Source organism: Hibiscus syriacus, unplaced genomic scaffold (genome assembly GCF_006381635.1).
Source record: "Hibiscus syriacus cultivar Baekdansim isolate YM2019G1 unplaced genomic scaffold, ASM638163v2 tig00001695_pilon, whole genome shotgun sequence".
NCBI lineage: Eukaryota > Viridiplantae > Streptophyta > Magnoliopsida > Malvales > Malvaceae > Hibiscus > Hibiscus syriacus.
Window position 1 is genome coordinate 295,455 of NW_024061881.1, and position 15,557 is coordinate 311,011.

Consider the following 15,557-nt stretch of genomic DNA (forward strand, 5'->3'; position numbering starts at 1 on the left):
TGTAATATCATTTGAAAGAAAAAGAAACGAAAAAAAGAGTTAACACTCATTTTCTAAAAGTTAACATTAATATAATTTCAAAAAATATTGATGCCCTTCGACATTTTTTTACAACGAAATTATTCTCGTCTTGTCTGCCATCTCATTTCACTTATATCTTCTAGCTTGCTCGAGATTGACCGTGAAAAGAGCATCCATTATATCCATGATCGCAATGTGATTGACGACATTGTCGAATAGCCGAGCTTCATCCAACTTTCATAGCATTGCTCAATCAACAGGTAACTATGCCAATGAAAATATGTGCATTAATCTTTTGCAAAATACTCCCCATCAACATGAATCCCTTTGCTTTGAGAATATAATCAAACTAGAAAAAGAAGCAAAACTTCAGCTATGTAGAAAGAGAGTAAAAAGGCGGAAAAAAAAATTCTTTGCCAAGGGAAGCTAAAACTAAAACAAAATCCCCCACCCGCCAGCCAAATACAAGCACATATATATATATTGAGAGAGAGAGAGAGAGAGAGAGAGAGAGAGCTTACCTCTTCAAGATATCATATCACCCTTTTCCAGCCAAATCCTCTGACAATTGCATTCAATAAAAATATTCACATATCTTCACTGACTTCATATTTACTACACCCTTTTCCATCTGCTGCCCGATCAGGAAATCTTCTAGGTCGAATCATGGGGTTGAAGTAATCATCTGAATTCAATCTCCGAACGGGGCGAGTTTGATCAAACCTTTGGTCCTGCATCCTCACATGTGACTTCCGTCCGCTAAAATGGTCTAAACCAGGATTACGATCCTCAAACATCCTGGAGTTTTGTTGCGGTGAAACATGACTACCAGGTGAGGAAATGAATTCTCCATGACCCGCACCAAATCGCTTTGTAAATGGCAACCTAACCCCATCTATTCTAGCATCAGACCGAAAATCTGGTGGCCTGTTGCAACGTCTTGAATCCGCATTTCGATCCCTCTGCAACAACCAATCTATGGGTGAGCGGCTCCTTGATCCTGATCGAGCTCTCTTGTAAGGTAAAGCATGATGAGGCCTTCTGTCATGGGGGGAAATGCTTCTTTCTCTCCTGTCTAAACGATGTGGAATCCGGCTCATGCATTGTGAGCTGTCATCATCAGGAACATGCCTGCAATATTCATCCCTGATGCCTCTACTAACCCCTTGTGGATATCTTCTAAACCTATTCCGATCAGTACTAGTATCTCTTACAGTATCCTTCACAGTTGGCCTCCTTAGATGCATATTGTAAAACTCATCTCTTTCAATTGGTGATCTCCTTCTAAGGATTGGTCTGTAAGAATCCATAAATTGCCTGGTAATACGGTGATCAGGTCTTGTAACACCCGCAGCATCTGAGGGTGCTTGGTCTGTTCCCATAGGATATTCTCGGTTCCCAAAAGTACTTTTTGATACGGGGCGCCCAAAATTGTAAGGGCTGTGATAAATATGTGGATGCTCCTGCTTAGAATAATCCCAACAATTAGCCGAGGGATTGAAATATTGAGCACTTTCTGGGCCTCTGCCATGAATATGTGAAGATCTATCACTCCACACGAATTTATCAGAACCAGAGCATCTCTCAGTTCGGAGATATGAACCATTAAAATTGTCAGACCTGAAATATTCAAATAATCAGAGCATCAATCAAAATGTATATAGAAAAGAAGAGACAATTATGTACAAAAATTTCACCTGGTAATTCGGTGGTCAGGTCTTGCAACACCAGCAGCAGCATCTGAGGGTGCTTGGTCTGTTCCGATAGGATATTCTCGGTTCCCAAAAGCACTTTTCAGTCCAGGGCGCCCAAAATTGTAAGCGCTGTGATAAATATGTGGAGGATCCCGCTTAGATGAATCCCAATAATTAGCCGAGGGACTGATGAATTGTGCACTTTCTGGGCTTCTGCCACGCATTTGTGAAGATCTACCATTCCACATGAATTTATCAGAACCAGAGTCTCTTTCAGTTCCGGGATATGAACCATTAAAACTGTCGGACCTGAAATATTCAAATAATCACAGCATAAATCAAACCTAGAAATGCATATAGAAAAGAAGAGACAATTATGTCAAAAAAATTTACATGCTTTTCTGAACATCAGAGGATAATGATCCTTCAACACATGAAAGAGATTCCTTTTCTGATTCCTTGGATAAATCTACTCTAAGATCATAATTAGACCTATCCAAGCAATCAAATTTCATAGTTTCACCAACAGACACTTCCACCGTTCTAATCTTCAAGCTCACTGAATTTTTCCCCAAAGCCTCCCCCGTTTTACAAAATTTTGAGCTCTCAGGTTCCAATTTCGATATTCTTTCTACCTCTAGTTCCTGCTCACCACTCTCAGCTTCCAAGACAAATGATTTTTCTTCCTCAAATTCAGTGTCATAATCCACCTGTTCGGCTTCCTCCCAACTTTGAGCATCTGATTCCCTCAACTTACCATCCTCAAATTGGGAAACATAACCAGAGCATCCTTCAGATTCCAGTTTCTCTGTACTCAAGCGCTCAGTCTCAGGAGGAATAGTTCTCAAGTCTGAAGTCATCCTGTTACCCCCATCAACATCAGATGAAACCACCGCAATTGAGGTGCCATTTTTCATATCTTGAGGTTCCTGAGCCTGCAAGTTCGAATCAAAACCAGAGCATCCTTCAGATTCCTGTTCCTCTATAGTCATATCAATAATGTCAACGGGCATGATTCTCAATTCTGAAGTCATCCTGTTACCCCCATCAACATCAGATGAAACCACCGCAATTGAGGTGCCATTTTTCATATCTTGAGGTTCCTGAGCCTGCAAGTTCGAATCAAACCAGAGCATCCTTCAGATTCCTGTTCCTCTATACTCATATCAATAATGTCAACGGGCATGATTCTCAATTCTGAAGTCATCCTGTTACCCCCATCAAAATCAGAGGAAACCACTACTTTTGTAGCATCTTTTTTTATACATTGTGAATCACAACCAGATTTCTGTTCCTCTGCACTCAAAACGCCAGTCCCAGCAGGCATGCTTCTCAAGTCTGAGGTCATCCTATTACAACCATCAACCTCAGATAAAACAACTTCGTTTGAAGTATCATCTATTATGTCTTGTGAACCATAACCAGATTCCTGTTTCTCTGTACCCAAATCATCAGTCTCAGCAGGTATGCTTCTCAACTTTGAAGTCATCCCATTACCCCCACCAACATCGGATGAAACCATTTCTTTTGTAGTATCAATTTTTATATTTTGAGGTTCCATAGTCTGCAACTCTTCGCTTCTAACAGTAGTATTATCAAAAGAATCCTTTTGAGAATCAACATTTCCTCCATCACAAGGCCAAGTATCCATTGAAACATTTAAATCCCAGAGAAATTTATCATCTGGAAAGGGACTGAACCTTTCTGGTGTTGTATCCTTTTCATTAGGAATTTCACGCAAAACAGCAGTATTGTCTTGGAAAGATGAGCCCTCAGACTTACTTTCATTTACTGAAAGATCTGTTCTCTTGCCACTGGAAAATTCAACCAGGGGAACAACCCTTTTGGGTGTCGTACCGCTATTGATGGGAAATTCATGCAAAACAGCAAAGGAATTGTCTTGGAAAGATGAACCCTCAGACTTTTTTTCATTTACCGAGTCTTTTGGAAAGCAACTCAATGTCTCCAGTGATGCAGTAGTTTCTTCAAAATGAATTGAAAACACAGAGGATTGAATTCTCTCCTGGGTTGATTCTTCTACTACTGGATTTTCCTCATATTCAGTAACTTCATTACAGAAGCTATCACTGCAAGCAGCAGCTGCAAGTATTTCAATCCCTGAGAGATCCTCGACACCGTTTATTACCTCTGGAATCTTCTCATCATCGGTACTAGGAGCATATGACTTGACAGAACAATCAGATTCATGAGCCGTTGCCACTGCTCAGCACTTGAACCACAATTCTGATCTGCAGTAGTTTGAAAACCTACATGCTCTTCAGAGGCTTCAAGGTGCAGACAAGTGGAAATTGGGGTTGGTGGTGACGGAGACCGGAACATAAACCACCTTTTCTTAATTGGAACATTCTCAACTTTTTCACTAAAGCGCCGACCTAGAACATCCCCACCAAGCTGCAAATAAAAAAAATGGAAAATTAGATGGAACAAGTGAGAACCCTTGAGGGTAGTTTTATAAGTACAAACGAATCTATTCTAACCTTCTCCGATTCTGGATCAGTAACATTCTCCAGTTCTCTGGAATTATTATTGGCTAGCTCCAATCCCATTGTCAAGCTTTTAGCAACTGGCTTCCTGTTACGACTCATCCCACTCCTATTCCTCTTTGGAACTGTTTTCCAAAAAAAGTCGGAATTTACAAAACTTCTGCGTTCCAGACCTACTGGTGTAGAAGAGAAACTTCCGGTGCAAGCAAAAATATGGTTCTGGAAACAATTAAAGCACAGATCCAATAAAATATGCATCTATATTAAACTGAAAGGAAATACACAAACTGGTGTATAGAAATCTTGTATCAGAAAAATTCCACTAGTGGTATGAGATTTAAAAAATTTCAACTGATGAAGACTTTCTTTTACGAAATTTTTAGTTTTTAAGTCATGGTGTCAAACAAACTACAAGGCCAAGAGACTTACAGTTAATTTGGTTCCTCCAATCTTTTCAGATATTTAAAAATACACAGATTATTATACAGCTAAAAAAAATCAACGAGAGAAGTGTCTATCCTTCCTGCAAAACAACATCAACAAACACAATCAGCATATGTACACATAAAAAGAGAACAAAAGTTCATATAAAAGAAGCTTAAGCATCCATTCAATGCACTTATTGTCATCACATATTCAGCCCCATAAGGCCATAACCAATAAAGAGACTATCACCATATGCCTCCGAATGCCATTTACCTTGAGGCAGATCAGGGTGACACATTTGATGTCCAGGAAAATTCCCTTCTCAATGTCACCATTGGACACATTTGAGTTCTTCACATACAATAGAATATATAAAGTAAAAGTTTCATCAATCATCATCAAAGCATACAGTTTTGACTTTTGACAAACTGTGTTATTTTCTATGCATTATTTCTGCATATTAACTCTGGGCAATAAGTACAATTGTTTTTATCTATGCCCAAAAATTGACATGGCAACCTAGCTACTTTGTGTCAAACTATCCAACAGCAGGATGGACCCAGGGGGGCTAGCAGGGCAAGTATTTTCTATTGATAATCTGTCTTCACCCTAAAGCTTTATAAGTTCGCTTCGCCCATAACGTAAAATATCGTGTCCCTATCCGACAGTCAATCTGAACAAAAGCCAAAAACATCAGTAAAGGTCTCCATTTCTCCTTTGAAGGACATATTATTCTTCCTTCAATTTCCCTACACTTTTCTGCAGCTAAGGTGTTTTGAATTTCACAAACAAGAACATGAGGCTCCTTAAATCAGAAAAAAGTAACCCCAAGGTCCAAAGATCCAAATAATATAAACAGTAAAAACACCAAATTTATCATCAGAAGATTAGCACATCATCCTTCCGACGCATCTAAACGAACAATTAATCCATCTAAACATTATACCAAATTTATCATCAGAAGATAAGAACACCAGCCTTTCGACGCATCTAAATGACAATTAATCCATCTAACAAAAAGTAAACACCTTAGAATTTCTATCTAATCAGCCTATCGATGCATCGGTATAGCTCCCAGAATAGTGTTTCAAGTCTTGATTAAAGAATCAGCTCTGTTGACTTCGATATATTGCACTAAAGTAGACAAACATCCTAAAATTAGCGATAAAAACCCCTTCCACCGAAGCTCCTGCAGCAATCGATGCCGATCGCCTCACTTACGAAACATCCCAGAAGAAATTTTACTATATTCAATGCGAAAGGTCGATATAGGAGAATCCGAAAAAGAAGACCCCATCTTTTCAACAACTTTCATCAACGAAAAAACAAAACCCCCAAATCTGCTCATCCTCTGAATAAGATTCTTTGACATCTAAACAACGCCAAGTCCGATCTTGGATGAAGGGGAAAAATCAACCACAAACAAAGGGTAGAAATTCAAATAAAATCAAATAAAGAAATAACAATCGCCCCAGCCAATCCTTACCCAGATTTTCGAATAAAAGAATCCGTCAACGCCAACAACAACAAAAACAAATTCAGCCTTGAAAGAAAGAACTTCGTTGAATTTCGATATCTAAATCAAATAAATAACGAAAAACCCTATCACCGGGGCTTCAAAATGACGATCTGGAGCTTCGAATTCGCCGATCTAATCCAAAATTGTTCTTCTTGTTTCTGGTCTGCGGAAGGCGTCAAAGGGCTAGCCGAATTGGACCAACACTGGCCTCTATGTAGACTTATTTAGATGAACTGCATGGCCATTTTGCCCTTGACCAAAACAGGGTAAACTACACATTTAGTATCTAAACTATTAATTTTGATCTATTTTAATATTTAAACTTTTCTTTTTTTAAATAATGTCTAACATTTTAATTTTTGTTTTATTTTAGTACATTGTGATTTAAAACTTAATGCGTTTAGATATTAAAACAGACCAAAATTGATAGTTTAGGTGTCAAACGCATAATTTACCCCCCAAATACCATGGTTTCAAAAATAAATGGTTAAAATATATATAATAGGTCACTAAAACTGTATTTTTTAATTAATCTGAAGTAAATATAAACTCCCACTCATTATATTCTTAGTGATTGAACTCGGGATCTTGAGAAATAATAACAATTTCTTTTACCAACGAAATAACTTGATTTGTGCCACTAAATTGTATCTAAATATTGTTTAATCACTAAAAATTATAAGTTATAAAATAATCATTATATTTATCAAATCGTTATAAAATTGTTACTGTAATGTTTAAGGACGGTATTTAATTCGAATTTAATGATTCTAATCTGACTTGATAGGGTAATTTTTTAAATCAGGATTGAGTAAATATTGTAAAGGATGGGGCCAGGTTGGATTCGATTTTATGGTGAAAAATCTTTGACTCTAGCAGACTCGGGATAATAATATAATGTTTTCTTTATGAATAATTTCTATAATACCCATCTCTAGGGGTGTATTCAATTAAGTCAAGTCAACAAATTTTAAGTTATACAAGTTGACGAGTTCTATTTTATAACTCAAACTTTATTTGAAATTTTATATAAAATTTAATTCGAGTAAAATCGAATTTTAACCATTTAACTTTAAGAAAAGTTGATTTTATCCCTCGGTTTTTAAATTTTGTTCTTTTTGGTAGCTCGACCATTAAGTCTTTGATGTCACTTGATTTTCTAGTAATTAATTTATGCAAAACCCATGATTTTAATTTTTTTATTCACGTGTAACGAAGTTTTTTTTTTCAAATTCAAATAGTACGAAGATCAAGAAAAAGGATAAAAAAAGTAATATATATTCCGATTCTACGTTGGTCAAATATCGAATATTGTATATCAGATCAAGAAAAATCGAAACTTTTATTTATCCTTTTTAGTACCAATTATATTGCAAACGATGACTAAATTTGATCGATTAACAGTAGAAAATAATTCCAGTCATGAGAAATAGAAAATTAACGTATTAAGTTAATTTCATAAATAAAGATGTCCAAAAAACAGCATTTCAGCACTTTTGTTATACTACCGACAACTGGGAGACTCCAAATATAAATTTCAAAAGTTAGATGTCAAGATCTGAAAATTTTAAAGTTAAATGACCAAAAAGTAAAGATAAAATTCAGGGACTAATTGTATTATTTTCGCAAAATGAAATTGAGAGGTACTTTACAACTCTTCATTGGCGAAAAAGCAATGGGAACTGGACACCCGAAGTCAAAAGATTCGGCCTTTGTCTTGTCAATTATTAGACGCCGTGGCCACGCGGTTGGTAAGTTCTACTGCAGCAGCCTAAATAAAGAGTTACAAGTTTTGTTATTATTTTTTAATAAAATTGATAAAAGAAATTATTTAAAATATTATTTTTTATCTAAATTATTAATGTTTTTTAATATTTTTGATAAAGTAAACAATAATAATAAAATCGATAAAAAATAATAAAATCGATAGTGTTTTACCGGATATGTTAACAAAATCGATAAAGCGTCCAATAATAACAAAATCGGTAGAAATAATAATATTTTCGTTAAATTTTTACCGATTTTATTAAAAAAATAATTACAAAATGATAACGTCTTTCTTTAGTCATATATTAAAACTGTCGTACGTGGGACTTTTCCCATGGTTGCTATAGTTCGGGATGCGTTTTTCGAATCGAATTTAGTGGACTTTTATTCGATTTGACCGGATCGAATTTTGTTTTTGAAGAGAAGATAGTTTTTATAAGTGAGTTAATGTTGAGTTTGGGTTTAAAGTGAAAATCTTAATTTTATTTGACATGACATAATATTTTCTGTCTTATAATTTATGTCTTATATTAATTATCAACGTAGTTTTAAAAGATATATTTGAAGAAAATAAATGGAAAAGCTATCTTGGGGGTGCCAATTAAAAAATAGTTTTATATATTTTAATTAAATTTTACTATTTTAAAATTAAGATGATTTTTCATTAATCAGTCAAATATTTATTAGTACCACAAACAAGTGCATCTCTATTCTAGCAAACTTAGAAATGGAAAAATAATCCAATTAAAAATAAATAAAATCATATGTTTATTTTGATGATTTATTCATTTTAAATATATAAAAATATATTTTTTTTCTTTAAATGTTAGGATTGATTTAATTGATTTGTCAAACTATTTAATATTAGTTTAAAATTTTTAAAATATCTCGAAAGAATTTATATTAATATATAATATGAAGTTGTTTGAATTATTGGGGCCAAGTTAGTAACAACAACAACAACAAAATCATATTCTCATATGCAATGAGATAAGGGGGAGGTGGGGGCAGTAGGCTGCCCCCAACGCCAGGTTAAGAGTAGCTTCCGTAGAAGACCTCCGGCAGTGAGAAAATAAAAATAAAGATAAAATACAATGCATGTATAAATAAATCAATAAATATATAGTTGAACAGTTTTCATATGCAGTCTTTATATGCGCGTCTGTAATAGGAAGTAATCCCTGCAAATAAATCTCTACATAAAAATCTCTGCTTATAGACAGAAAACGTTAGAAGGATACACAGAAGTCAACGATATCAAGCTACGAGAAGGAGTAAAATAAAATGGATTAAAACCTAAACTAATGCAACACTACTCCGTTACCCTAATTATAAGCCTTCATAAATTCCTATGACATAAACGTATATAAAGTAGAAGTCCTAGAAATTAACTACAAAGACATTAAAAAGAAGACATTACTTGAACTCGAGATTAAAAAATAACAATAATTTATTTAATTAATTTATGCAAAACCTCAAACCTCTTAGAACTTTAAAATTTTGTTCTTTTCGGTAGCTCGACCTTTAAGTCTTTGATGTCATTTAATTTTCTAGTAATTAATTTATGCAAAACCTGAAACCTCTTAGAACTTTCCTCTCAAACCCATGATTTTAATTTTTTTATTCACGAGTATCAAAGTATTTTTTTTTCAAATTCGAATAGTATGAAAATCAAGAAAAGGAAAAAAGTAATATATATCCCGATTCTACGTTGGTCAAATATCGAATATTGTATATCATATCAAGAAAAATCGAAACATTCATATATCCTTTTTTAGTACCAATTATATTGCAAACGACGATTAAATTTGGTCGATTAATAGTAGAAAATAATTTCAAAAATGAGAAAAAAATATAATTAACGTATCAAGTTAATTTCATAAATAAAGACGTCCAAAAATCAACATTTCAGCACTTTTGTTATACAACCGACAACTGGGAGATTCCAAATATACATTTCAAAAGTTAGATGTCAAGATCTGAAAATTTTAAAGTTAAATGACCAAAAAGTAAAAAAAAAATTCAGGGACTAATTGTATCATTTTCTTAAAATGAAATTGAGAGGTAGTTTACTTTTCGTTGGCAAATAAAGCAATGAGAACAGGACATCCGAAGTCAAAAGATTCGGCGTTGTGTCTTAGTCAATTATTAGACGCCGTGGCCACGCGGTTGCTATAGTTAGGGATGTGTTTTCCGAGTCGAATTTAGTGGACTTTTATTCGATTCGATCGGATCGAATTTTTTTTTTTAAAAATTAGATTTCGGTCGAGTTTTTTTAAGGTGAATTAAAGTTGAGTTTGGATTTAAAGTAAAAATTTTGATTTGATTTGGTCTGATGTAATATTTTCTCTTTCTTATAATTCGTGTTTTATGTTAACTATCTATATAGTTTTAGGGATAAATAAAATAAAAAACAAAAAAACAAATCTAATCCCTACTTGTTCCTTGTGTGATGATTTGCTCCTTAAATGCTTCTTAAATGACCAAAACTCCAAAATTGAACGGTTTAACTAAATAAATAAATGGGTAAATTACATGGTTTCATATTGAACTTTATTCTCCCTTCTATTTTACTCACTGAATTTCAGTTTTTTCAATTTTTTACTGAATTTTATAGATTAAATTGAACGACATGACTTTTTTTATTAATATTTTCTTACAATTTGATATATTTTGTTAATACTTTATTATGACATAACATATTTTATTAATATATAATTTCATGTATTATTTTAAATAAAATAGACAATTAAAATCCTTAAAACACAAACCCTAAACGCCGAATCAACCACCCAATGTCCAAGTCAAAAGAAAGCCCCCAGACCTTCCGTTCACCGGCCATTTTCTTTCCGACCGCCCTTCGTCCATCGTTTCTGTTCTTTCCGACAACCCTTGGTTTGTATCTTTATGAAATGAACTCCGTTTTGTTGTCATTTTGATGGTTCGTTTCTCTTCTATTTCTGCTTTAAAAGTTAAACTTGTTCATTTGTTTCTACTTGAATTTCAAAATCTGTGCTTCAATCCTACAATATTAGACCTTTTCTTCAATCCAACAATAATGCCATTTATCTAAAGCTCTTTGTCACATGTGCTTCAAGAGATTTAAGTTTTTAAGCATTAATATTTTGTACTTTTTGTTCATCAGAACCAGGGTTTCAAATAGCGGTCGAATAACGGTGTCGCGGAAGTTATATCGCGATCGCGGAGGTGTCCGAAGCCGCTATCGCGGAAAATAACGGTGTGAAGTGGGATCACACCAATAGCAACGGATCACGGCCAATCGCGGCAATAACAGATCGCGGCAATAGCGGATTGCGGCTCCGCTATTATTCCATTATTTTAATTTAAAAAAATATAGGTTTTTATTAAAAAAATCAGCTTATTCGAAAAAAATTGACGATCGCGATATCCGTAATGACCGCAATAACATCCGTTATATTAGCAACCGTGATAAACACGACGCGGCTTTGAACGCTATTTAAAACCCTGGTCAGAACTGGTAGAAAGATTTTCAAATTCAACTAATAACCAATTCCTTTCTTGCTGCAGTGAGTAAAAAGGTTAAGAAATGTTAGAATGCATATTTTTTTTCTTTAATGAAGTCTAAGCGTCTATTCAACTCGTGTAATTCTTTGTCCATAGTATTTTGTAAAAGCATGTGCTCCAACTCTTTCCCTGGTGCTTCATCAATCTTTTTGGAATCACCTGCTAAATAACCATTATATTCAAGTGGACGGAGGGTGGTCGAAAAGGAAAGAGCCGGTGGACAAAGGGTGGTCAGAAAGGAAAGGAACGATGGATAGAGGATGGTCGGAAAGAGAAGGACCGGTGGTGGACAGAGGGTTTGGGGGCTTTCTTTTGACTTGGATTTTGGGTGGTTGACTTGAGATTTAGGGTTTGTATTTTAAGAATTTAGTTTTTCTTTTTATTTAAAATATTACATGGAATTATATATTAATAAAATATGTTATGTCATAACAAAATATTAAAATATGTCAAGTCATAACAAAATATTAATAAAAAAATCAATCTATAAAGTTTAATGAACAAATTAAAAAAATTAAAAATTCAGTGAATAAAATAGAAGATAGTATTCATCGATATCTTTAGCCAACGTGATACGTAAATTATGGTATTCGACAGATGTCGTCGTTTAGCTTTTCATGTTCGACGGTCCATTTCACCAAGCTGCCTTCCCTCAACTACACGTGAAGGAGAGGGCGATGGGAAATCTAGTTCTTCCTCAAACCCTGAAACATATAAAAAATAAAAGGAAAGGGCCACGACGACGACCAATGAGGAGATGATAAGAGAGAATAAAATAGGGTTAGGGTTTTAAGAACTTTTAGAGATATGAGTTTTTTCTAATATAATTTCAGAAAAAAATGATTTTTTAAATAAATAAATAAATAAAATATTTAAAACAATATAAACGTGACACATGTCATATTTTGAGCGATTGAAAGGTTTTTTAACGACTGTGACATGCCAAGCACTTAAAAAAACAATGTCAAAGCGTTAGACAATTACTTTGAACGAAAAATACTTCATGCACCTAAATTGAGCAAAGAGCGTAGTTTGAACAAGAAATTAGATCCCGGAGAACTCCAATCACCCTCGAGAAGTTTTACGTTCGAAATAAGTCGACTCGACATCTTCGACATTAGGTGAGCTTTGGTTTTGAAAGCATCGAAGAACTTATCAGCTGAGGACTTACCTTAACTTAGCTATCCATCTTCCAAAATTGAGCCATTGTCTCTTCTAGCAATGAAAACTATTACTTGATAACTCACTAAGTGGACTCGTTTGTGAATACTGTCCTTAGGGGAGTGCCTTATATAGGCAACATTTGCGGCAATGACCTTAAATTTTTGTTCCTCTTTTAAGCGTAAGGGGATTAATTTTTGCCGTGGTCCACCGGAATATACATCGGAAGAGAATTTGTAATTTGTCGTGTTCAAAGATAACTCTTAACCATTTGATATTATACGCTCACACTCCTGACATTCCTAGTACTCGAACCCGAGACCTCAATGAATAACAATATTTCGTTTATCATCCAGATCGTTTGGTTCGTGTAATTGACTTTTGTTTCAATAATCAGAAATTAACGTATTTTTATTGAAAATTTTTCGAAAGCTATTTGGTATCTAACAACTCATTATTTTGGGTAAATTACCAATTTGGTATCCCACTTATTGTTCTGTTTCTATTTTGGTCACTCAATTATTATTTTGAACTTTTTATATGTATTTTTTATTGAAAATCTATTTTCGCCCCCTAAAATTTTATAAGTTTAAGTTCGTCCCCTAAAATTTTATTAGTTTAAATTCGTTCCATAGTATAAAATCTTACGTTCGTGATTGCAAATTTCAATAATTAAGTGGGATTGATTCTTGCAGTGGTCCACCAGAATATATATCGGAATAGAATTTGTAATTACCTTTTTTTCAATAATTGAAAATTGGCATCTTTTATTAAAAAATCAAAAGATATTGGTACACAAGAACTCATTAATTTTTTGGTAAACTATCTATTTGGTATCTCACTTATTCCCGTGTCTTTATTTTGATCATCTAACTATTTTTTTAATCAAAATCATACTTGACTTTATATTTTGGTTATAGTTTGATCTCCTTAAATATTTAATTCAAGCCCCAAATTTTTCATCCTTTTTCTTCTTCCTCTGCTTCAATTTCCCAACTATTCATCTTTTTTAGGAAACCAAATTTATTTGACAATAAGAGTTTTTATTTTGATAATTTATATTAGGGTAAACTACACCAGATACCAACGAATTGTAGGCATTGTATCGTTTATACCACTAAACTTTTAATTTTACTAACTATAGAACTGAATTTTGATTTTCGTTTCAATTATACTATTGGGTCGTTAAATAATTAGTAGTCGGATCAAAATGACGTCGTTTTAATGAGTCTTCTATGCCAATAGTCGACAACCATATCGGCATCCATTAACCAAGTCAATGTGCCGTTAACGATTTAACGGTTTAGTGATATAATTGAGATAAAAATCAAAGTTCAATGCTATAATTAGTAAAACTGAAAGTTCAGTGATATAAACGATACAACGCCTAAAATTGGATGGTAGATGATGTAACTTACCTTCCATATTATTTAATTACGAACGAGACATATAATCAATTTATTGATATATGTCTTTTTATTTTTAATTACTTGTTTAGGCATTGAGAAGGTAATCATCAACATCTTTAGCCCATGCAGTGTGAAAATCGCAGTACTCGACGGGCTCCGGGACGTCGTCGTTTTTCTTTTCGTACTCGAAGGTCCATTTCACCAAGCTGCCCTCCCCCTTGGGTGTGACACTAAGGATGGTTTTCCATGAATTGTAAGAATTCTTGATTTCACCATCGAGTAATTTGTAAACCATTGTCCTGTTTTTTTCATCCACGCTCTCTCGAAGTTCCTTAGCCACAATTGTACTGTTTTTTTCATCCACGTTCTCTTGAAGTTGCTTATCTAGAAGACAGCAACAGAGAAATGCCATTAGAAGAAATCATTGTAATCCATATATATAACGCTTAATTAAAAAAATATGTAGTACTCAAATTACACCCTTTTCTCACTTTAAGGGCTTAAAGTATATTTCGCTCAATGTAGATACCTAATGTTTTTAACTTTAACATTTTAAGTGTCTGGTTCATCACATCCTTGAAAAAAATCGTCAATCACTCACATATTATAAACAAAAGTAAAGGGCGACGATGTCGGTAAGGGAGAATGGAATTAGGGTTAGGGATTTTAGGAATTTTTAGGGTTTTGAGTTTTTTAAAATAAAATATTCAAAAAAATATAAACACGACACTTATCGCACTTTGAGCAATTGATACCTTTTTAAACGATTGTGGCAATCCAAACACATAGAAAAGTAACATCAAAATGTTAGACAGTTACTTTGAGCGGAAAATACTTTATGAACCTAAAATGAGCAAATAGTATAATTTGGAAACTTATTTTTTTTCATTAAGCCTATATAAAACAAGAAAAAATAAGAAAGGATGAATTACCGCCGGCAACAACATAATGCCATAACCGGACCGACCCCGGAGAATTCCATTCGCCCTCGAGAAGTTTTATATCCGAAATAAGTCGACTCGACATCTTTGGCATTAGGTGAGCTTTGGTGTTGAAAGCATCAAAGATTTTTTCAGCTGAGGACTTGACCTCAACTTGGCAATCCATCTTCCTAATTTGAGCCATTGTCTCTTCTAGCAATGAAAACTATTACTTGATAACTCAATGAGTGGACTCGGGGGTAAATGTTGTCCATAGGGGAGTGCCTTATATAGGCAAACATTTGGGGCAATGGCCTTACTTTTATTCATCTTTTAGCCTAGTGGGATGGATTCTCGCAATGGTCCAACGGAATATATATCAGAATAGAGTTTGTAGTTGCCTTTTGTTTCAATAATTGAAAATTGGCATCTTTTTATTGGGAAAAAATCAAAATTTATTTGGTACTGATATCTCATTTATTCTCGTATTTTTATTTTGATCATGTAACTATTTTTTCATCCAAAAGCATACTTACTTTTTGTTTTGTTTCTATTTTAATCACGGAGCACTAAAAAATTAATAAAACTCA

At 34.0% G+C, this 15,557-nt stretch overlaps 3 protein-coding genes across 5 annotated transcripts; all 3 read right to left on the minus strand.

Moving 5' to 3' along the window:
- Positions 1–25: 25 nt before the first annotated feature.
- LOC120131609 lies at positions 26–2,855 on the minus strand. Of its 2 annotated transcripts, none has more exons than XM_039148570.1 (4): positions 2,109–2,855; positions 1,719–2,024; positions 543–1,641; positions 26–285 (listed from the first exon to the last, which is right to left on the minus strand). In XM_039148570.1, exons 1-3 carry the CDS (start codon positions 2,849–2,851, stop codon positions 609–611), a joined length of 2,082 nt encoding a protein of 693 aa, XP_039004501.1. In that variant the 5' UTR covers positions 2,852–2,855; the 3' UTR covers positions 26–285; positions 543–608. The 2 variants fall into 2 exon arrangements, with proteins under 2 accessions (XP_039004501.1, XP_039004496.1); XM_039148565.1 differs by having other exon boundaries at positions 26–370.
- A 966-nt stretch (positions 2,856–3,821) lies between these two features.
- Positions 3,822–6,341, minus strand: LOC120131643. 2 transcript variants are annotated; one of them, XM_039148597.1, is made up of 4 exons: positions 6,132–6,341; positions 4,649–4,742; positions 4,214–4,438; positions 3,822–4,127 (listed from the first exon to the last, which is right to left on the minus strand). In XM_039148597.1, the coding sequence occupies exons 3-4, from the start codon at positions 4,319–4,321 to the stop codon at positions 3,858–3,860; spliced, it is 378 nt and encodes a 125-aa protein (XP_039004528.1). In that variant the 5' UTR covers positions 4,322–4,438; positions 4,649–4,742; positions 6,132–6,341; the 3' UTR covers positions 3,822–3,857. The 2 variants fall into 2 exon arrangements, with proteins under 2 accessions (XP_039004528.1, XP_039004530.1); XM_039148599.1 differs by having other exon boundaries at positions 4,919–6,341.
- A 7,618-nt stretch (positions 6,342–13,959) lies between these two features.
- Positions 13,960–15,216, minus strand: LOC120131634 (MLP-like protein 28). The gene is made up of 2 exons (XM_039148588.1): positions 14,980–15,216; positions 13,960–14,431 (listed from the first exon to the last, which is right to left on the minus strand). The coding sequence occupies exons 1-2, from the start codon at positions 15,170–15,172 to the stop codon at positions 14,133–14,135; spliced, it is 492 nt and encodes a 163-aa protein (XP_039004519.1). The 5' UTR covers positions 15,173–15,216; the 3' UTR covers positions 13,960–14,132.
- Between the last annotated feature and the right edge of the window lie 341 nt (positions 15,217–15,557).

Bases quoted from the DNA above. Each gene is read 5' to 3' on its own strand.
- LOC120131634 (XM_039148588.1), bottom strand. From the start codon at position 15,172: ATGGCTCAAATTAGGAAGATGGATTGCCAAGTTGAGGTCAAGTCCTCA. The intron at 14,432-14,979 runs GTAATTCATCCT...GCTGTCTTCTAG, and splicing joins GCATTATGTTGTTGCCGGCG to ATAAGCAACTTCAAGAGAAC.
- LOC120131643 (XM_039148597.1), bottom strand. From the start codon at position 4,321: ATGAGTCGTAACAGGAAGCCAGTTGCTAAAAGCTTGACAATGGGATTG. The intron at 4,128-4,213 runs GTTAGAATAGAT...TTTTATTTGCAG, and splicing joins CTGATCCAGAATCGGAGAAG to CTTGGTGGGGATGTTCTAGG.
- LOC120131609 (XM_039148570.1), bottom strand. From the start codon at position 2,851: ATGCTCTGGTTTGATTCGAACTTGCAGGCTCAGGAACCTCAAGATATG. The intron at 2,025-2,108 runs GTAAATTTTTTT...TGAATATTTCAG, and splicing joins TCTGATGTTCAGAAAAGCAT to GTCCGACAGTTTTAATGGTT. The intron at 1,642-1,718 runs GTGAAATTTTTG...TGAATATTTCAG, and splicing joins CCTGACCACCGAATTACCAG to GTCTGACAATTTTAATGGTT.